Consider the following 22,880-nt stretch of genomic DNA (forward strand, 5'->3'; position numbering starts at 1 on the left):
TAGGCTAAGCCAGGGATGTCCGAATTTTGGCCCTTTCAGTCATTTCTTTTGGCCTGCTAAGTTTTATACACACAGTATTTTCCGGACTATAAGGCGCACTTAAAATCCTTTTTTTCCTTCAAAACTCGACAATGCCCCTAATAAACCGGTGCGCCTAATGCATGGAATTGTTCTGGTTTTGCTCACCGACCTCAAAGCAATTTTATTTGGTACATGGTGTGATGATAAGTGTGACCAGTAGATGGCAGTCAAACATAAGAGATACGTGGTAAGAGGTATAAAGGCAATATCACTCAAGTAAACAACCTTAAAGGTCTACTGCAGGGGTCACCAACGCGGTAGCCCGTAAGGACTACATAAATCGCCCGCTGGCCTGTTCTAAAAATAGCTCAAATAGCAGCACTTACCAGTGAGGTGCCTCTATTTTTTGAATTGTATTGCGATGAGGTGGCGACTTGTCCAGGGTGTACCCTGCCTTCCGCCCGATTGTAGCTGAGATAGGCGCCAGCGCCCCCCGCGACCCCGAAAGGGAATAAGCGGTAGAAAATGGATGGATGGATTTATTACTAGCAAGCTTGTCTCGCTTTGCTCGACATTTTTAATTCTAAGAGAGACAAAACTCAAATAGAATTTGAAAATCCAAGAAAATATTTTAAAGACTTGGTTTTCATTTGTTTAAACGAATTCATTTATTTTTTACTTTGCTTCTTATAACTTTCACAGACAGTTTTAGAGAAAAAATACAACCTTAAAAATGATTTTAGGATTTTTAAACACATATACCTTTTTACCTTTTAAATTCCTTCCTCTTCTTTCCCGACAATTTAAATCAGTAATTTTTTTTTTTATTGTAAAGAATAATAAATACATTTTAATTTAATTCTTCATTTTAGCTTCTGTTTTTTCGACGAAGAATATTTGTGAAATATGTCTTCAAACTTATTATGATTAAAATTCCAAAAAATATTCTGGCAAATCTAGAAAATCTGTAGAATCAAATTTAAATCTTATTTCAAAGTGGATTTTAACCTATTTAAAACATGTCATCAAAATTCTAAAATTAATCTTAATTTTAGAAGATTAAGATGATGTTCCATAAATTATTTTTTAAATTTTTTCAAAAAGATTCAAATTAGCTATTTTTTCTCCATTTTTTTCGATTCAATTTTGAATTTCAAAAAGTTGAAATTGAAGATAAACTATGATTCAAAGTTTTCTCCTCTTTTAAACCGTTAAATTAAGTGTTTTTTCCATCATTTATTGTCTACAAAAAACCTTCCGTAAAAGGAAAAAAAATGTACGACGGAATGACAGACAGAAATACTCATTTTTTTATATATATATAGATGTATTTATTAAAGGTCAATTGAGCAAATTGGCTATTTCTGGCAATTTATGTAAGTGTGTATCAAACTGGTAGCCCTTCGCATTAATCAGTACCCAAGAAGTAGCTCTTGGTTTCAAAAAGGTTGGTGACCACTGGTCTACTGAAATGAGATTTTCTTATTCAAACGGGGATAGCAGGTCCGTTCTATGTGTCATACTTGATCATTTTGCGATATTGCCATATTTTTGCTGAAAGGATTTAGTCGAGAACATCCACGATAAAGTTCACAACTTTTGGTCGCTAATAAAAAAGGCTTGCCTTTACCGGACGTAGCAGACGATGTGCGCGTGACGTCACGGTTTGTAGGGCTCCTCACATTCTCACATTGTTTACAATCGTAGCCACCAGCAGCTAGAGCGATTCGGACAGAGAAAGCGACAATTTCCCCATTAATTTGAGCGAGGATGAAAGATTTGTGGATGAGGATATTGAGAGAGAAGGACTAGAAAGAAAAAAAAAAGTTACAAAAAAAAGTTGAGGGCAGTGAGAGCGATTCAGATCTTATTAGACACATTAACTAGGATAATTCTGGAAAATCCCTTATCTGCCTATTGTGTTACTAGGGTTTTAGTGATATTATATAGTACCTGAAAGTCGGAGGGGTGTAGCCACGGGTGTGGTGACTGCTAGTGTCTCCGGTGGGAGGAGGTAATAGACCGCAGCTGCTGCAGGAGGACGCAAGCTCCGCTCATAACTACGGTAAGAGCCGACTTACTACCACAATTTTTTTTCACCGAAACCCGACATGTGGTCGGGATCCATGTTTGCTTGACCGCTCTGTTCCATAGTAAAGCTTCACCTTCGGGAATTTTAAACAAGGAAACAGTGTGTTAGTGTGGCTAAAGGCTAAAAGCTTCCCACCTCCATCTTTCTACTTTGACTTCTCCATTATTAATTGAACAAATTGCAAAAAATTCAGCAACACAGATGTCCAGAATACTGTGTAATTATGCAATTAAAGCAGACTACTTCTAGCTTGGATCGGGCTGGAAAATAATGTCCGCTACAATCCGAGACGTCAAACGCACGCGTCATCATACGCGACATTTTCAACAGGAAACTTCGTGGGAAATCTAAAATTGCAATTTAGTAAACTAAAGCGGCCGTATTGGCATGTGTTGCATTGTTGATATTTCATCATTGATAAATAAACTATCAGACTGCGTGGTCGGTAGTAGTGGGTTTCAGTAGGCCTTTAACATTTTATATGTTCCATTGAAAATATAGAACATTAAGCATGGCGCCCAAAAATGTATCTAAATGGTTTAGTACGACTTTGGTAAGCTATGAAGCCACTCCGCTTGATGGATTGTCGGCGCAATAAACATGCAAGTATTATTATGGTGTGTGTATAAGGTAAGATATTATCTGCCGTTTGTGTTTCGCAATATTATGCAAAAGCAACTGTTCTTACATCCTGGTACCGGCTGATCTGTATTTGAGATCTTCATAAATCCTGAAAAATTCCGCGCGTCCGCCTTTGTAGTCCGTGGGGACAGTGTGGTTGATAAGCTTCTTCTTTTCCTCTATATTCTTGTAATGTGACATTAATCCTCCGCTGTTGCCATTTCTAATATAAAGTGGTGTAAAGTGTCAGTAAACTTGCCATGAAAGCGCTAAAACAAACCGGTGTAGTGTGTTGACATTATTCACCCAAGGAGCTTTAGTCATTAGAGTTCCGGTTGGACGTGTTTTTACGGGACACATTAGTGGTTTTTGGAAGAGGAGATGCTGCTTTGTTATTTACTTAAATAAAGTTTGAATGTCATCAAAACCGTTAGCTCCCTCCTTTGACACTTCTTCGTCTCCCGTCCTTGCACGCCACACCGCTACAACAAAGATGACGGGGAAAAGATACTGCCGAGGCTGAGCCACGTAAATAAGACCGCCCACAAAACGGCGCATCCTGAAGCGACTGTCAGAAAGTGGCTTGAAGATGATCTGTAAAACATAATCTATGCAACATTTTGACCAAAGGACCCCAATTACATGTTATGTAGACCACAAGGAAGTTTTTTCCATTTAGAAAAAAAAAAAAAAATGACAACTTGAATGCGCTCTATTATCCGGTGCGCCTTTTATATGAAAAATTATAGAAAATAAACCATTCACCAGCAGTACGCCTCATAATCCGGTGCGCCCTATGGTCCGGAAAATATGGTATTCATTCTGGGTCATTATTGTCACCAATGTCCCACTGGGTGTGAGTTTTCCTTGCCCTTATGTGGGCCTACCGAGGATGTCGTGGTGGTTTGTGCAGCCCTTTGAGACACTAGTGATTTAGGGCTATATAAGTAAACATTGATTGATTGATTGATTGACCTCTTTCAAGCTGCACAATCATTCATGGCATGTCCGCAGAGCTACACTGTAAAAAAAAAAAGTCAGTACATTTTACTGTAAAAACCCTTAAAGCTCAGTCGCCAGAAATGTGCGATAAACTCATCAGATTTACAGATTTTTGGATAAATCGCAAATTGGACAACATCTTGGAGACGATGTCTGCTCTGCATAGCAAAGTATGATCAATTGAAGGGCCAGAAATAGTCAATTAAAATGAAAAGTTTAAATGTTTTTATTCACTTGCTCAGACACAAACATTCTAAATCTGGATTGTTTTCCCTGGCTGCAAGAGACACTGCAGGGTTGCTTACACACGCGCACGCATTTGCCCACCTTTTACTGGTCGCCGCCCTAGTGACGAACCATCAGCGTTCCTGTCATGCATACCATGTATAATATATGTCGGTTTTTGAAAGGGTCTGTGCTGAAAATATAATTCTGTTGTACTTTTTAAGTGCAATGAAAAAGAAAAATGCCTCTAGATTTTACCGGGGAAAAAATGGCAGCTCAACTAACCAGAATTCTATTGTAAAAAGAAAAAGGGTATGGTTTTTTTAAAATATACATTAATCTGTAAACACCACCGTATTGTGGATGTTTGTTTGCTTTTGTGTATTGCTGCACCATTCGGAAGTGCAATTTCTATGGCAGGGGTGCCAAACTCAAATACAGACTGGGCCAAAATTTAAAACTGAACAAAGCCGAGGGCCAAGGGTGAACGAATTAACCTTTTAATAGGGACCCAAACAACTTTTGCAATGAATATTGAACAAGCAAGGCTTAAATTGGGCAGCACGGTGAAACAGGGGTTAGTGCATCTGCCTCACAATACGAAGGTCCTGAGTAATCCTGGGTTCAATCCCGGGCTCGGGATCTTTCTGTGTGGAGTTTGCATGTTCTCCCCAGGACTGCGTGAGTTCCCTACGGGTATTTGGGCTTCCTTCCATGGAACAGGCAGATCTTATATAACGTAATAGTGCAAAATCAACTTTCAAAAAACATCAGTGGTATATTAAATAATATTTAATTTAAAAAATTAATGCCTCTTTTCTATTTGAAGCCTTCTGAGGTTAATATCAACATTAACTTTTTCCACGGGCTAATAAATTGAAAAATAAAATAAAAATGAGGTGGGCGGAGTTTGGTAGTAGCGGGGGTTGTATATTGTAGCGTTACGGAAGAGTTGGTGCTGCAAGGGGTTCTGGGTAATTGTTCTGTTGTGTTTATGTTGTGTTACGGTGCGTGTGTTCTCCTGAAATGTGTTTTGTCATTCTTGTTTGGTGTGAATTCACAGTGTGGCGCACATTTGTAACAATGTTAACGTTTTTTATACGGCCACCCTCAGTGTGACCTGCATGGCTGTTGACCAAGTATGTGTTTGTGAAAGCCGCATATATCATGTGACTTGGTCAGCACGATGTTTATATGGAGGAAAAGAGGACGTGACGACATGTTGTAAAGGACGCTAAAGGCAGTGCCTTTAAGGCACGCTCCCAATATTGTTGTCCGTGTGGAAATCGGGAGAATGGTTGCTGAGGGAGATTTTCGGGAAGGGCACTAAACTTCGGGAGTCTGCTGGGAAAATAGGGAGGGTTGGCAAGTATGAGTATTAGTGGTGAATGTGGTGTTACTGGCGGGCCAACTCTAATGTTAATTTGATATTGCCTCAAGGGCCAAATTAAATTCAACGGCGGGCCAGAGTTTGACACCAATGGTATACAGCTTTATATCAATATTTGCCTGTACTTATTTGACTGATTTGTTTGTTGGGGTGGAGGAGAAAATAACATTGGATTTGTCTGTATTTCGTAAAATTTGTGTCAAAAATTAAATTAACGAATCTTAAAAAAAAACACAAAAACCCCTTACATTTTACTGTAAAATTCCAGTGACTGAGATGCGAGGATGTTTTTGTTTTTTTTTAACCGTTAATTGTATAGATTTTTTTTTCAGGCTAACGAGTTGCATTAGAATGTGAGACCCCTTCTTCTCCTGGATGACAGACCTTCTCACCCTATCTCTAAGGGAGATTCCCGCCACCCGGCGGAGGAAACTAATTTCGGCCGCTTGTACCTGTGATCTTGTCCTTTTCGGTCATAACCCAAAGCTCATGAACACAGGTGAGGATGAGAACGTAGATCGACCGGTAAATTAAGATCTTTGCCTTCCGGCTCAGCTCTTTCTTCACCACAATGGATCGATACAGCATCTGCATTACTGAAGACGCCGCACTGATCTGCCTGTCGATCTCACGATCCACTCATCCCTCACTCGTGAACAAGACTCCGAGGTACTTGAACTCCTCCACTTAGGGAAAGATTTCTTCCCCAACCCAGAGATGGCACTCCCCCCTTTTCCGGGCGAGAACCATGGACTCGAACTTGGAGGTGCTGATTCTCAGCCTGACCTAAACTTTGATAATAATATTTCGGATCAACACATGCTTTCATATCATTCGACAAGGTTTATCCTGTTAAACTGCAAGTAAGTCAACTACAATTACTGAATCGTATTAAAATCAAGAGTGAGGTTACTAAATCAGGGTTAAAGGCCTACTGAAACCCACTACTACCGACCACGCAGTCTGATAGTTTATATATCAATGATGAAATATTAACATTGCAACACATGCCAATGCGGCCGGTTTAATTTACTAAATTACAATTTTAAATTTCCCGCGGAGTTTCCTGTTGAAAACGTCGCGGAATGATGACGCGTGTTTGTGACGTTATTGGTTGGAGGGGACATATCAGCCCAGCACCACTCACGGCTAAAAGTCGTCTCTTTTCATCGCATAATTACACAGTATTTTGGACATCTGTGTTGCTGAATCTTTTGCAATTAGTTCAATTAATAATGGAAACGTCAAATAAGAATGCTGTTGGTGGAAAGCGGTGGATTGCAGCTGCCGTTAGCACCGAAACACAGCCTGTGTTTCTTTGTTTGTTGTGAAGCTTTAACACAGAGCGGTCAAGCGAACGTGTTTCTCTACGTCAACCAGCAAGTTTTTTGGATGGGAAAATTGTGATATTAAGTCGGCTCTTACAGGAGACTTGAGTGGATTACGCGACCTCATCCTGCAGCTCAAAAAGGCAGCTGTGATCTTGGCTCCTTGGCTTCTCTCAGAGACACTGGTGTTCACCGTAGCCATCCGACTTTCAGGTAGGACTTTATAATTTCACTAAAATACTATCAACACAATAAGCAGATAAGGGATTTTCCAGAATTATCCCAGTAAATGTGTCTAATTACTTCTGAAACTCACCCACTGCAGCCGCCTGGAGCCTCCGCCTTTTTTTTGGTGTTTTTTTTTTTTGGTGTTTTTTTTTTTGGTGCTTCACTCTAACTTTCCACATCCACAAATCTTTCATCCTCGCTCAAATTAATGGGGAAATCGTCGCTTTCTCGGTCCGAATTGCTCTTACTGCTGGTGGCTCACATTATAAACAATGTGAGGATGTGGGGAGCTCTACAACCAGTGACGTCACGCGCACATCGTCTGCTACTTCCGGTACAGGCAAGGCTTTTTTATTAGCGACCAAAAGTTGCGAACTTTATCGTCGATGTTCTCGACTTAATCCTTTCAGCAAAAATATGGCAATATCGCGAAATGATCAAGTATGACACATTAAATGGACCTGCTATCCCCGTTTAAATAAGATAATCTCATTTCAGTAGGCCTTTAATATTTGTAGTGGAAAAATTGGGCCCCCAATGACACGCACACTAGGTGTGGTGAAATTACCATTTACATTTGACCCATCCCCTCGTTCCACCCCCTGGGATATGAGGGGAGCAGTGAGCAGCAGTTGTGGCCGCGCTCAGGAATTAGTTTGGTGATTTAAAGGCCTACTGAAATTAGTTTTTCTTATTTAAACGGGGATAGCAGGTCCATTCTATGTGTCATACTTGATCATTTTGCGATATTGCCATAATTTTGCTGAAAGAATTTTGTAGAGAACATCCACGATAAAGTTCGCAATTTTTAGTCGCTAATAAAAAAGCCTTCCCTGTACCGGAAGTAGCAGACGATGTGCGCGTGACGTCACGGGTTGTAGGGCTCTTCATATCCTCACATTGTTTATAATCATAGCCACCAGCAGCAAGAGCGATTGGGACCGAGAAAGCGACAATTTCACCATTAATTTGAGCGAGGATGAAAGATTCGTGGATAAGGAAATTTAAAGAGTGAAGGGCTAGAATAAAAAAAAAAAAGGTGATTGCATTGGGAGTGATTCAGATGTTTTTAGACACATTTACTAGGATAATTCTGGGAAATCCCTTATATTTCTATTGTGTTGCTAGTGTTTTAGTGAGTTAAATAGTACTTGATAGTTGGAGGGGTGTGTCCACAGGTGTGTTGACGCCAGTCTCTACGAAGCTGCAGCAGGACAGAAGCTCCGCTGATCTCCGGTAAGAGCAGACTTATTACCAGAATTTTATCACCGAAAACTGCCACGTGACATGTAGTCAGGATCCATGTTCGCTTGACCGCTCTGATCCATAGTAAAGCTTCACCTCCGGGAATTTTAAACAAGGAAACACTGTGTGTTTGTGTGGCTAAAGGCTGAAGCTTCCCACCTCCATCTTTCTACTTTGACTTCTCCATTATTAATTTAACAAATTGCAAAAGATTCAGCAACACAGATGTCCAGAATACTGTGTAATTGCGCGATGAAAAGAGACGACTTTTAGCCGTAAGTGGTGCTGGGCTAGTATGTCCCCTCCAACCAATAAGGTCACAAACATGCGTCATCATACGTGTGATCATTCCGCGACATTTTCAACAGGAAACTCCGCGGGAAATTTAAAATTGTAATTTATTAAACTAAACCGGCCGTATTGGCATGTGTTGCAATGTTAATATTTCATCATTGATATATAAACTATCAGACTGCGTGGTGGGTAGTAGTGGGCTTCAGTAGGCCTTTAACCCCTAATTCCAACCCTTGATGCTGAGTGCCAAGCAGGGAGGTAACGGGTCCCATTTTTATAGTCTTTGGTATGACTCGGTCGGGGTTTGAACTCACAAAGAACCACTGACCTAACAGGGGGTGTGTCTTTAAACCGAGAACGGTCATTTATTTTTCGTCAACTGAAAGGCGCGTTCCCTTTGAAACATTTCCGGATAGCCTTTACCTGCGTTAGGTCGATACCCAGCCCTGCTGTGGTATGGATAGGGGGCGCCGCACTGCTGGACTTCGGCCACTGCTCTCCTCTCCTGCTCCCACATGTCCACCTCCGACTCGGCCGTCCGAGAGCCCACGTCGGACATGTCTCCCTCCTCGCCTTCGGTGCTGTTCCTGTAGGGCCGGCGCTGCCAGTTCTGGATGGCCTGCTTGCGGAGGCCCCAGTTCCTCGAACCGCCGCCGCCGCCGCAGCCCGGGGAGCGGTCGTAAGCGCCCTCGGTCAGGCGGCACTGCATGTGGTAGTACTGAGCCTCGGGGCACTCGTCCATCGGGTGCATCTCCACACTGTCGCTGTCGTATCCGCCGGAACCCTGTGAGACCGACTTGACCCGACCCGATGCTCTACGACGCAGAGATGTGAGATACGACAAATTAGAACTCACGCTTTGTCAAACTTATTCCACACCCTATTTCATGGACTCGTGCTATCTGTACAACTGTTGTGCCATGTATTAAAGATGACCTCATGAGATATTTATACAGTTAGGAGAGAAGCTAAGACAGAAGGCTTGACTCACGGCCAGGAAGTGTGTGACGTCCCAACAGGAATCACGTTTGCACCCCAACTGGCAGCTCAGTCAGACCTCATGTACAGACGAGATGTCAGAGTGTGAAATAACTCACTATATTCTCAGCGTTCGCCTATACCAGACGTGTCCAACTCATTTTAAATCGAGGGGCCACACTGCAAAAACCAATCTAAGTAAGATTAAATGTCTGATAAGATCATTCTTCTCACCAAGCAGATTTTATATTAAAGGGGAACATTATCACAATTTCAGAAGGGTTAAAACCAATAAAAATCAGTTCCCAGTGGCTTATTTAATTTTTCGAAGATGTTTTCAAAATTTTGCCTGTCATGGAATATCCCGAAAAAAGGCTTTAAAGTGCCAGATTTTCCATATTTATATACGCACAGGTCCATTTTCCTGCGACGCCACTGCGTGACGCCAATACAAACAAACATGGCGGATAGAACAGAAAGATATAGCGACATTGGCTCGGATTCAGACTCGGATTTCAGCGGCTTAAGCGATTCAACAGATTACGCATGTATTGAAACGGATGGTTGGAGTTTGGAGGCAGATAGCGAAAACGAAATTGAAGAAGAAACTGAAGCTATTGAGCCATATCACGACAGAAAAAGGCAACAAGGACGAATTTGGCGATCGCCTTCTAACCAACGATTGCATCTTTTGACCACTAAGGCAACTTAAATCCGTCGATTTGTATGTGTTTGTTTGGAATTAAATGTGTGTGGAGGGAAAGGCTGGATGCAAATATAGCTACAAATGAGGCATAATGATGCAATATGTATATACAACTAGCCTAAATAGCATGTTAGAATCGATTAGCTTGCAGTCATGCCGTGCGCAAATATGTCTGATTAGCACATAAGTCAATAACATCAACAAAACTCACCTTTGTGATTTCGTTGACTTTATCGTTGGAAATGCATCGCTATCGTCGGTAGCGATGCTATGACAGAACAGAACAAACGAGGGACTTTCGCATGTTTCGACCACTGGTGCAACTTGAATCCGTCAATTGGTATGTGTTTGTTTGGCATTAAATGTGGGTGGAAGGAAAGGCTGGATGCAAATATAGCTACAAATGAGGCATAATGATGCAATATGTACATACAGCTAGCCTAAATAGCATGTTAGCATTGATTAGCATGCCGTGACCATTGATATGTCTGATTAGCACACTCCACGTAAGTCATGTTGAATCCGTCTCTGTTCGTGTTGTTACACCCTTCAACAACACACCGACGAGGTACAATGTCTCCAAGGTACGGAAAACAGTCGAAAAAACGGAAAATAACAGCGCTGATTTGACTTGGTGTGTGTAATGTGTTTTAGAAAATGGAGGATTGCTTCCTGTTGTGACGTCACGGGTGAAAGGTCATTGCTCCGACAGCGAACAATTGAAAGGCGTTTCAATCGGCAAATTCCCCCTTTTAGAGTTCGGAAATCAGTTAAAAACACATATGGTCTTTTTTCTGCAACATCAAGGTATATATTGACGCTTACATAGGTCTGGTGATAATGTTCCCCTTTAAAGTGTTTTACTTGTTTTAAGGGTTTTGGTCCTAAATGATCTCACTAAGATATTACAGCTTGTTGCTGAGAATTGATGACCTATATTGAGTAAAACATGCTTGAAAGTAGAATATCAACTGTTGCAAAGCTGTTTCATCAACACTCACAAGTATAAAACTACTTTTTTAAAGTAATAATTTCTTACTTTAAGCATGAAAAAAAAATCATGATGCCGAGCGCATATCATGATGTCAAGATAATGGCACTTAATTTAAGATTATTTTTCAACATATTGAGCAAAAACGTCTAATTTTTTTTTCTACCAAGAAAAGTGCACTTGTTATTAGTAAGAATATACTTATTTTAAGCTTTTTTTGGGTTAATAGAGGTTAGCTAATTTTACTTGTTTTGGAAAGTCTTTACAAGCCGGATTTTCTTGTTCTATTGGCAGATAATTTTGCTTAGTTCAAATAAAATACCCCCTCATTTTTGTATTTTTTGTTGTTGTTTTTGACCACTGACTTTTTGCAGTGCACATGGAAAAAAATCTACTCTCAAGTGGGCCAGACTGGTAAAATCACGGCACAATAACTTAAAAATTAAGACAACTTCAGAATGTTCTCTGTGTTTAAAAATACAAACCCTGTTTCGATATGAGTTGGGAAATTGACAATATATGTTGCTCCAAAACCTGTATGTACCTTTCAGCATTAATGGTACCTTCACAGATGTGTAAGTTACCCATGCCTTGGGCATTAATACACCCCCATAACATCACAGATGCTGGCTTTTGAACTTTGCGCCTATACCAATCCGGATGGTTATTTTCCTCTTTGTTCCGGAGGAAACCACGTCCACAGTTTGAAAATATAATTTGAAATGTGGACTCGTCAGACCACAGAACACCTTTCCACTTTGCATCAGTCCATATTAGATGAACTTAGGCCCAGCGAAGCCGGCAGCGTTTCTGGATGTTTTTGATAAATGGCTTTTGCTTTGCATAGTAGAGTTTTAATGTGCACTTACAGATGTAGCGACCAACTGTAGTTACTGACAGTGGTTTTATGAAGTGTTCCTGAGCCCATGTGGTGATATCCTTTACACGCGTCGGTTTTTGATGCAGTACCGCCTGAGAGATCAAAGGTCCGTAATATCGTCGATTACGTGCAATGATTTCTCCAGATTCTCTGAACCTTTTGATGATTTTACGGACCGTAGTTGGTAAAATCCCTAAATTCCTTGCAATAGCTCGTTGAGAAATGTTGTTCTAAAACTGTTCGACAATTTTCTTACAAAGTGGTGACCCTCACCCCATCCTTGTTTGTGATCTACTTAGCATTTCATGGAAGCTGCTTTTATACCCAATCATGGAACCCAACTGTTCCCAATTAGCCTGCACACCTGTAGGATGTTCCAAATAAGTGGTTGATGAGCATTCCTCAACAGTATCAGTATTTATTGCCACCTTTCCCAACTTTTTTGTCACGTGTTGCTGGCATCAAATTCTAAAGTTAATGATTATTTGCAAAAAAATGTTTATCAGTTTGAACATCAAATATGTTGTCTTTGTAGCATATTCAACTGAATATGGGTTGAAAAGGATTTGCAAATCATTGTATTCCGTTTATATTTACATCTAACACAATTTCCCAACTCATATGTAAAACAAGCACATTCTGAAATTGTACAAATCATGTTTTTTTTTTTTTTTTTTACAATTACCTGTTGCAGTTAATAGTAGAAATACTTTTTTTGTCGTTATTTATATTTTCTCAATAAATGATGTGACAATGTTTATCCGTCAACTCATACATTGCTCATTTTGCTATATGTCTGTCTGTCTGTCTTATCTATATCTATCTATGTATGATATTAATTGAACATTAAACCAGTGGTTCTCAACCTTTTTTCAGTGATGTACCCCCTGTGAACATGTTTTTAATTCAAGTACCCCCAAATCAGAGCAAAGGATTTTTGGTTGAAAAAAAAAAGAGATAAAGTAGTAAAATACAGCAGTATGTCATCAATTTTCTGATTTATTAAATTGTATAACAGTGCAAAATATTGCTCATTTGTAGTGGTCTTTCTTGAACTATTTGGAAAAAATGATATAAAAATAACTAAAAACTTGTTGAAAAATAAACAAGTGATTCATTTATAAAGATTTCTACACATAGAAGTAATCATCAACTTAAAGTGCCCTCTTTGGGGATTGTTACAAAAATTAACCTGGATTCATGAACTTAATTCTAAACTTTTCTTGACAAAAAAATAAATCTTTAACATCAATATTTATGGAACATGTCCACAAAAAATCTAGCTGTCAACATTGAATATTGCATTGTTGCATTTCTTTTCACAGTTTATAAACTTACATTCATATTTTGTCGACGTATTTTTCAAATATTTAAAAAAAATCTCACGTACCCCTTGGCATACCTTCAAGTACCCCCAGGGGTATGCCTACCCCCATTTGAGAACCACTGCATTAGACAATAGAAGTAAGAGCACTTGTCACACTTAAGAACAAATAGGACCCCCTAAGAGTGCTTTGGAGCTTTCGTTGATTTTGTTCTTACCTACAAACAAATCCCAGCTAAGAAAACATTGGGGAATACAAAAATCTCCTTAAAAACTTCATAAGTGGGCCTAAGAACAACATTTTGTTTTTAAGAACGGTTGCTGAATGGGGCCTATTTAGAGTAATTTCTCATTGACATTATCATGTTTTCTGGTAAATTCTTCTTCAAAATGGCACTTATTCTCATGACTGGCACATGCAAGACGGATATTGTTCTTTTCGTATGAAAAAGTGAATCAGAAAGTTTCAATATCCATCCATCCATCCATTTTCTTCCACTTATCCGAGGTGGGGTCGCGGGGGCAGCAGCCTAAGCAGGGAAGCCAAGACTTCCCTCTCCCTAGCTACTTATTTCCAATAGAAGTTTAAATATAGACCAGAAAAACAAAAAGGCAATGTGAAGTCTTACCCCGTACTGGGAGATGAACGTCGTTCGGATGCTTGGTAGATGCCCCTTGTGCTTCCAGAGATGCTGGAGTTTCTCTGGAGAGAGATGTGAAGATGCACAAGAGAGGAAAAAAAAGAACAGGAAGAGTTAAAAGAAGTGTTTTATTAAAGCGTCCTTAGCCATGGCCTCTGCTCATACATGGCCTGCGTGGGCGGAAGACACCTTTTTAAGCTCAAGCTGCGTCTTTAATTGCTTCCCCAGTGGTTATACCGTATAAATAAGTACAACTTATACATCAGAGTGCATTCTATTCACTCATTAGCAGTTTGCATGGCATCATTCAACTGATAATGTTCAACAAAGAGAAGAAAGGACAGGATAATTGGAAACATTTCATGGGATTTGGCTGATTTGTTTATGGGGACGCAGCAGTTTTACTGTAAACCAGGGGTGTCCAAAGTTTTTCCACTGAAGGCCGCATACTGAAAAATCAAAGCAAGCGGGGGCCATTGTGATATTTTTTTTATTTTGAAAACCAATACAATATACATTTAGGCCTCCACTCAGGCTTGATCCCTGGGACCCTGAAGGGTTTTGGTCAAAAACATATAAAAAATGTGTCATTATTCAGTATTATTATTTTTACTATTATTCAACTTTTAAATCTCTAGATCAACATTAGGTCTTTCTGTCAATATAACGTTTTGAAAAAAATATGTTGTATGCTCTTTTTGTCAAAGAAAACCCTGTTTTTTTTTTTTTTTATGGAAAAAACACAAAATTTGCAATATTTTCACCAAATAACATTTTTAAGTGGAATATTTGAGATCATATAATAATTGGAACCTTAAAAAGGTCAATAACTCATAACAGCATTTATTTTAATTAATTATTATTTTTTGAGCAATGACACTTAAAAACAAATCACATTAAAATTATTGGGGATCCAAAAGGGTCCTACTCATTTAAGTATTAAAAAAAATATATACATACATTTTTTTTTATGTTTACTTTTATCACAATAATCTCTAGATCAACTTCAGATCTAGCCGCCAATGATAAGTTTTATTGTTGTTGTTGATTTTTATTCGTTCGTTTTAGGCCCTTCTTTAAAAAAAAAAAAACAGGCCAATTGCTTTTGTTTTTTTTTATTTTTATTGACATACATCATATATCTGTTGTCAGCCCTAAATGTCAAAATATAATTTTTTATTTATAGATCAACCATACCACCCCTCCCCAAAAGAAAGAAACGGCAGAAAAACAATATTTTTTTTTAAATACATCAATTAAATAAAGAAACAAATTTAATACGAGCTTGGCCATCATGAACATTATTGAAGAGATTACAACTGCAGTTGATCAAAATAAATACACAATAGGAGTGTTCATTGATTTAAAGAAGGCATTCGACACTGTAGATCATCAAATTCTCATTTCTAAATTATATACTTATGGAGTCAGAGGAGTTGCACTGGACTGGTTAACCAGTTATTTACATCAACGACAGCAATATGTTGAGATCGATGATCATAGGTCAGAATGTATGAATATTGAATGTGGAATTCCACAAGGTTCGATTTTAGGACCCAAACTTTTTACTTTATATATAAATGATATTTGTGAGGTTTCGAAAATTTTACAGTGCGTATTATTCGCAGACGATACAAATTTATACTGTTCAGGAGATGACTTGAACATTTTAGCCAATAATATTAAAGAGGAAATGGTTAAACTAAAATTGTGGTTTGATATAAATAAATTATCTTTAAATTTGGAAAAGACTAAGTATATGGTATTCGGTAATAAAAGAAAGATGGAAGTTAGTTTATCCATAAACAATGTGAAAATTGAGAAGGTGTCTGAAATCAGATTTCTTGGGGTCATCTTAGATGAAAAGTTGACATGGAAAGCTCATATAATGCATGTGAAAAATAAGGTATCTAAAAGTTTATTTATTTTGAACAAGGTTAAATATAGTTTTCCATACAACACAATGAGAATGTTATATTGCTCAATTATTCTACCTTATTTCAATTATTGTGCAGAAATATGGGGAAATACATATCATAGCAACATAATGCCTTTATTTCTTTCACAGAAAAGAGCAATTCGAATCATTTTTAAAGTAGGATATAGAGACCACACAAATCCACTCTTCATTAGGTCAGGATTACTAAAACTAAAAGACATTGTAGAATTGAATACACTATTAATGATGTTCAAAGCGAGAAATAAAGTTCTTCCGAAGGACATACAAAAGTTATTTGTGTTCACATCTGAAGATGAAAACCACAGAAGGCCGTATGACTTTAAACATCCAAGAGTGCGAACAAATTTGAAACAAATGTGCTTGTCTGTTGTTGGTGTGAAAGCATGGAATTCTCTAAACAAAGACTTAAAAAGCTGTAAGAATATATTTGTTTTTAAAAAGAGTTACAAAAAGAGAAAACTGAAATTATATCAAACTGAGTTTTGATTTAGATTGGACGTGTCATTGTGAAAGTGCTTAAAGGAAAATGCAAAAGTATGTTGGAGTTTGGGTGTTGGTGGAGGGAACGGTTATAAAGTCATCAAAAATAATTGGTGTTAAAAAGGGGGCAGATAAATATAAGAATATTATTCTTCCATCTGCTCCTTTCTGATCATGGAAATGTATAAGAAAGAAAAACAAAAAAAAAAACAATGATAGTGTCAATTGTACGTGGCTTGTAAATATGCATTTTCATGAAAGGAATAAAAATAAATGATGATGATGATGAATACTAATACATTATCAAAAATAATAATCAGAAATAAAATAATACAAACATGTATATATATATATATATATATATATATATATATATATATATATATATATATATATATATATATATATATATATATATATATAGTCAAACTTGGACTTGAAAGAGGGTTGTTTTCCCAAGGTGCAAAGCGAATGGAGTGGAAACGGCGTGAAGGTAAATACATTTCTTTATTTTAAACCCTAACTAAAAACAGGAACAAACAAAAGGCGCGCACAATGGCGGTACAAAAACTGACTAAGGAAACAAAAGACTAGCACAAAGGCTATAAACTATAAACATGAGACAAAACACTTGCACTGTGGCATGAAAAACAAAAACTTACTGTGACTGAGACAAGGGAATGAGAAGCAGCATGGATATCATGGGTGCAGGAGGTGATGTTGCCAGGCTGACTACCTGAGAACTGTGGCTTAAATAATAGCTATCATGAGTGCAAACAGGTGTGAGACATGAGGGCAAAGTGAAAACTAATGAGTTGCTATGGCAATAAGACAAACAAGGAAGTGCAGGAAAAAGAACTGAATGTCCAAAAAACAAAAACAAACATGACCAAAACAAAACATGATCCCATAGACGTGACATAAACACACACATATATATATATATATATATATATATATATATATATATATATATATATATATATGGATGGATATATAGGGAGTAAAACAAAAACAAAAAACAGCTCAGCTTTTTATATGGCAAACACAAAATATGCAACATTTTCCCCCCCAAAAATATCTCAAAGTGGAATATTTAATGTGACGTAATTGGAGCCTTGAATAGGTAAATAATTCATAATTCAATGATTGATTGAGAAGTTTATTGTCATCTTAATGAATTGAATCCATATAATGCTTTAAAAAGGCAAATGGATGGCACAAAACGCCTAAAGGCTTGTTTCCATTGTGGTGCATATTGACATTGATTGCAATTCATTTGTCAGGCTTGTCCCTGACAGTTTGGCCATGTTTTAGTTTTTCCTCTGCGTTTGTCTTTGTTTCCTGTCAGCGCTCTTATTTTGTCCGTTTCCTGTTTGTCTCCCTGAGTGCTGTGTCTCCCCAGCTGTGGCTGATTGGCACCTGGCCACACCTGGTGTCAATCAGCCAGGTACTATTTAAAGCTGCCTTCCTCTCCAGTCAGTGCTGGATTATTGTCACCACTACCTGTCAATGTCATTAATACTTATCGTTGTAGCTGTGTCTACTTCTGTTCACTCTGCTCATGTCATAGTTCCTTCGTGTCACAGTAAGTGTTTTTGTTTCTAGTCCACAGTTAACCTTTGTGCTAGTTTTTGTCCATAGCCAAGTTTGTTCTCCGCCTTGTGCGCACCTTTTGTTTGTACCCTTTTGTTTGTTCTTGTTTTAGTGTTAGGTGAAATCATGTTTACCCGCACAATGCCTGCCGCCATCTCTGCATTTTGGGGTTCGTCACATCATTATTATTTTTTAAAGGAAAGAAACAGCCTGCACGGCAGCTTTATGTTAATAGAGTAAAAAATGCAACATTTTATTGTTACATTTCACCTGTTTGCTCTTTTATACCACTTTTTTATGTTTTTTATTTTTTTCAATCGAATTTTTAAAATGTGCCATGGGGCACTGAAAAAAAAACAAAAAAAAGTGACCCCTGGGCCGCACATTGGACACCCCTGCTGTAAATAAAACACAAAGACGCCCTGTGAGGAGGTAGTGACTTGTCCAGGGTGTACCCAACCATCCGCCCGAATGCAGCTGCGATAGGCTCCAGCACCCCCCACTACACCCCGAAAGGGACAAGCTGTAGAAAATGGATGGATGGAAGGATGGATGGATAAAACCCAAAGAAGAGCAGTGTTACATAACAAGCATGCATTGCACGCTCACAGCTATACGCCTACAAGCTCTCCGCTATGGACATGGAGTTTAAAATAAAACACGTAATGAAATATTACTGTATTGAAGCAACAGATGAAAAAAAAAAGAGGAACACTCTTTGATGAGATCATTGGAATTTGACCAGAAGGTGGCGCTAGAGGAACGTCGGCGAACCAACCATCAGCTCCACAGCTTACAGTGTGGTAACAAACACTCTCCTTTTGCCCCAAGCTGTTTGTGTGCTGCTGCAGCGTTTGTGGAGTGTGATCTATTGCACACCAGTGGGATCCACCGCCAGTAACTGCAACTCTCGGAGTGTGAGTTGAACACGGCCATGCCAGCAGGCAGATAATGAGACCCTGCCATCCAAAAATAAAAGATAGCAATGCCTATTTTTGACCGACATGGTCAGAGCTGTACGTTTATTGGTATGTTTGTTAGTATGTTTTTTGTGATTGCGACGGGCAGGAAATCCTATCTAACTTTCTCTGATAAGGTGAGAGAAAGTATATATATATATATATATATATATATATATATATATATATATATACACACATACATATATGTACATACATACATACATACATACATACATATATACATACATATATAGATATATATACATACATACATACATATATACATATACATATATATATATATATATATATACATATACATATATACATATATATATATACATACATATATACATACACACATATATATATGTGTATCATATATATACACACATATATATATATACACATATATATATATATATATATATATATATATATATATATATATATATATATATATATATATACATATATATATGTGTATATATATACACACATATATATATACACGTATATATACATATATACATATATATATACATACATATATATACACATATATATATATATATATATATATACACATATATATATATATATATGTACACACACATATATATATACACACATATATATATATATATATATATATACACATATATATATATATATATATATATATATATATATATATATATATATATATATACATGTAATATTTAAAGTGCATCAATTTAGCCTGAAATAACAAATACATCTTAAAAAATTCCATATTCAAAACTATAAAAAATGTTTTTATTGTAAATCAATACCGAATTTGGTACCCATCCATAAGTGGCACAGTTCTGTAGAGCTGTTTCAAATGTATGTGTCCTTTAATGTCGCTAAATCAGACAAAACATCCCTAAATCTGTTATGGTGCATTAAAAGACAATGTTAAACATGCATGATTGCAATCATCATTAGCTTTGTAAAGGCAGAAGTTTTGATTGTGTACGGAACGTTGCGCCACATACGGTATTTGTGTCACGGCAGCTCGAGAGAGTCATCTGCGTGGGGGTGTGCGGCTTCTTCGGGCTTCCCTTCATACAGTAACAAGGTGCCAACCACCATATGACTCCCCACTTCTTCCACTCATCACTTGGCTTCATCCTGGTCCTAACACTGTGCGCACCAGGTCTCACTTCAAAGACGCGGCGTTGACGGATTCGGACTGAACCCCAATTTGCAGTGTTGCATAAGAAGTGTGAAGTAACGGAATGAGCCCTGGAGCTCCCGTTGTTTGAGAGCAACAAGCCGGTCGGATCTTTTGCAGATATGTCGCATGCTGCATCACATAATAAGCTTGAATGAGAGGCAAGAACCGGTCTCCCTGGCAACGCCTCCATCTGGGCCATATAACAGGTGGCCACCCTCTCTCTGTCTCTTTTGATGTTCTGGATGATGGTCGGAATGAAAAGGACACGATCAGCTGTTGTTTTAAGTGTGGTGTGGGATTTAAAACAAAAAAGGAGGCAAAGCTGCCATTTTACTGTAGTTATATTACATATTTATGTTTTAGTACAGTCAAACAATTGCATGTTTAAACAGATTCATTGCAGGGTTGCTGAAGTAAAGATTAATTGTGATTACAAACATTTTGATTCCAAGCAAAGAAAAAGTACAAAATATATGCACTTAAAAGTGTTTATTATACATGGGGCGGTGTAGCTCGGTTGGTAGAGTGGCCGTGCCAGCAACCTCAGGGTTGCAGGTTCGATTCCCGCTTCCCCATCCTAGTCACTGCCCTTGTGTCCTTGGGCAAGACACTTTACCCACTTGCTCCCAGTGCCACCCACACAGGTTTAAATGTAACTTAAATATTGGGTTTCACTATGTAAAGCGCTTTGAGTCACTAGAGAAAAGCGCTATATAAATATAATTCACTTCACTTCACTATTAAACACCAAGTTAATATAAAACAGTTACTCCTAAGCTGCCACAAATGATTGGAGAATGCGGGCAGAACTGTGTACACTTTGTGATTTGGATAACATTGGACTGTCCGCCCTGCAGGATGAATTTGAGGACCAGTCATAGACAATTTATAGAGTGAAAAGCAAAATTTATTTTCACTCCCAAACAAAACATTCTAACTTGGACTGTTTCCCTGGCTTTGAGATTCTCCCGAATGACAGTGCGGCGAAGACACAACAAACTCCCTTCTTGTGTCTCAAGAACACACCTGTTGTTGTTGACTTTGGACGACTGGCGGCTGCAACAACATCAAGGCCGCGGAACAGAGACTTGCGGCAGGCTCGCACACACACATGCATCCACAAAAAATATACGTCACGGAACACATACACCCCCCCCCATCCAACGCCCTTGATGCGAATCCCTTAGGGGTGACGGACGGCTGGGCAGCGCCTGAAGAGCTTACAGCCTGTCACCCTAACTCCCACTCCTTCCTCTGTCGTAGCCCCCACTCCCTCCCCTCTGTTGCAAGTCTCGAGTTGTATGTTGTAACAGGTATATGTGCTTTGCTATGGAGTTTTTTTTCCCACTCCAGACTGGACCCTCTTAGGAGCCAATTCTCCATTGTATTTTTTTTACTCATCTTCCCCCAGCGTTTACCTTTTTCCCAACTTTTACACGGCGCCTTGTGGCGTTCCTGTTCTGTTACCTTGTACACTGTTTGTTTGTCTGATTTTGAACGGGTTTGTGCTTAAAACAAAGTTTATTTGTACTTGTGCAGTGACAATAAAAACCTACATACCTACCACAATAACTTAAAAATAAAGACAACTTCAGTTTGTTTTCTTTATTTAAAAATAGAACAAGCACATTCTAAAATTGTACAAAACATAATGTTGTTGTTAGTTTTTTTTTTACACTAACATGTTGCGGTTAATAGTATTCTGTCATTATTTTTAATTTCTGAAAAAAATTATGTGATAACGTTCATCAGTCAATTCATTGGTGGTAATTTTCAATTAATCAAGAAAAAAGAAATATAAAGATCAAATTACAGTATGTTATTCATGTATCGCGACATCCAGAGGACACATTTAGAACATCTGTTTCTTTCAATCAAAAATTTCAGGTTAATTTTTATATTTAGAAAACTCCTCCCATGGGCCATATAAAATCTGTTCGCGAGCCTGATCCGGCCCTCGGGCCCTACGTTTCACACCCCTGATTTAAATGTAAACCAATAGCTGTTCTGCCTTTGTACAGTTATTGTGCACTAGCCACTTTAATTTGTTAAAAAAAACTGAATGTAGCATTCTTTTTTTTTTTTTTATGTAGCATTCAATACCACTCATTTATTTCATACTCAGATCTACAACAATACTAGAAAAGTCTAAATTTATTAAGACAAAATTTATAGAAATGTTATTGTGTTTATGTTTCACTTAATTGTTCTTTTTCACCCTTTTAATCTCTTGTCAAAGTGTCAGATCGAAACGTGAATTTTGATCGGACCAGAAGCTAAAAAAAAATCGGATTGGGTTCTGAGGTCAAAAATGTTGTTAGGACCACTGTCACAGCCCGGGCGCATTCTTCATTGAGCCCCTCAGAGCACACCTCTGGACACGTCCACGGCCTCTCATCTCCTGCTTGCATCACTCCGGCCGGCAGCAGGAGCAGCTCCTTTCCATCAGCAATCAGCACACCTGAAGCTGATGATCAGACCGCCTTCATAAGCCTGCACAACCTGCTATCCGGCGCCAGAACATAATGATATGTTCCTGTACATGTTTTCTTCCGTCGTCTTGGATTCGAGCTGTGTGTCTCGCTCCCTTACATTCCCCCTGGATTTCAACTGCCTTCCCGGATCTCGACCCCTTCGCATGTACACGTACCTTGACGCTTCTCTCTCTAGCCCACGGACCACTTGCACGTATCACGGACCTCTGAGCTCTGCCTT

At 38.3% G+C, this 22,880-nt stretch overlaps 1 protein-coding gene across 1 annotated transcript in view; it reads right to left on the bottom strand.

The window, feature by feature from the left end:
* The window catches only part of fbxo41 (F-box protein 41), a 143,296-nt gene that overhangs the window by 26,795 nt on the left and 93,621 nt on the right, over window positions 1-22,880 (bottom strand). The window contains exons 5-6 of the mRNA XM_061912165.1: window positions 13,955-14,028; window positions 8,870-9,261 (exon numbers count right to left, since the gene is read on the bottom strand). Of these exons, the coding sequence (XP_061768149.1) occupies window positions 8,870-9,261; window positions 13,955-14,028 (466 nt within the window). The remainder of the gene's footprint in view (window positions 1-8,869; window positions 9,262-13,954; window positions 14,029-22,880) is intronic.

The sequence above is a fragment of the Nerophis ophidion genome, linkage group LG01, assembly GCF_033978795.1.
Source record: "Nerophis ophidion isolate RoL-2023_Sa linkage group LG01, RoL_Noph_v1.0, whole genome shotgun sequence".
NCBI lineage: Eukaryota > Metazoa > Chordata > Actinopteri > Syngnathiformes > Syngnathidae > Nerophis > Nerophis ophidion.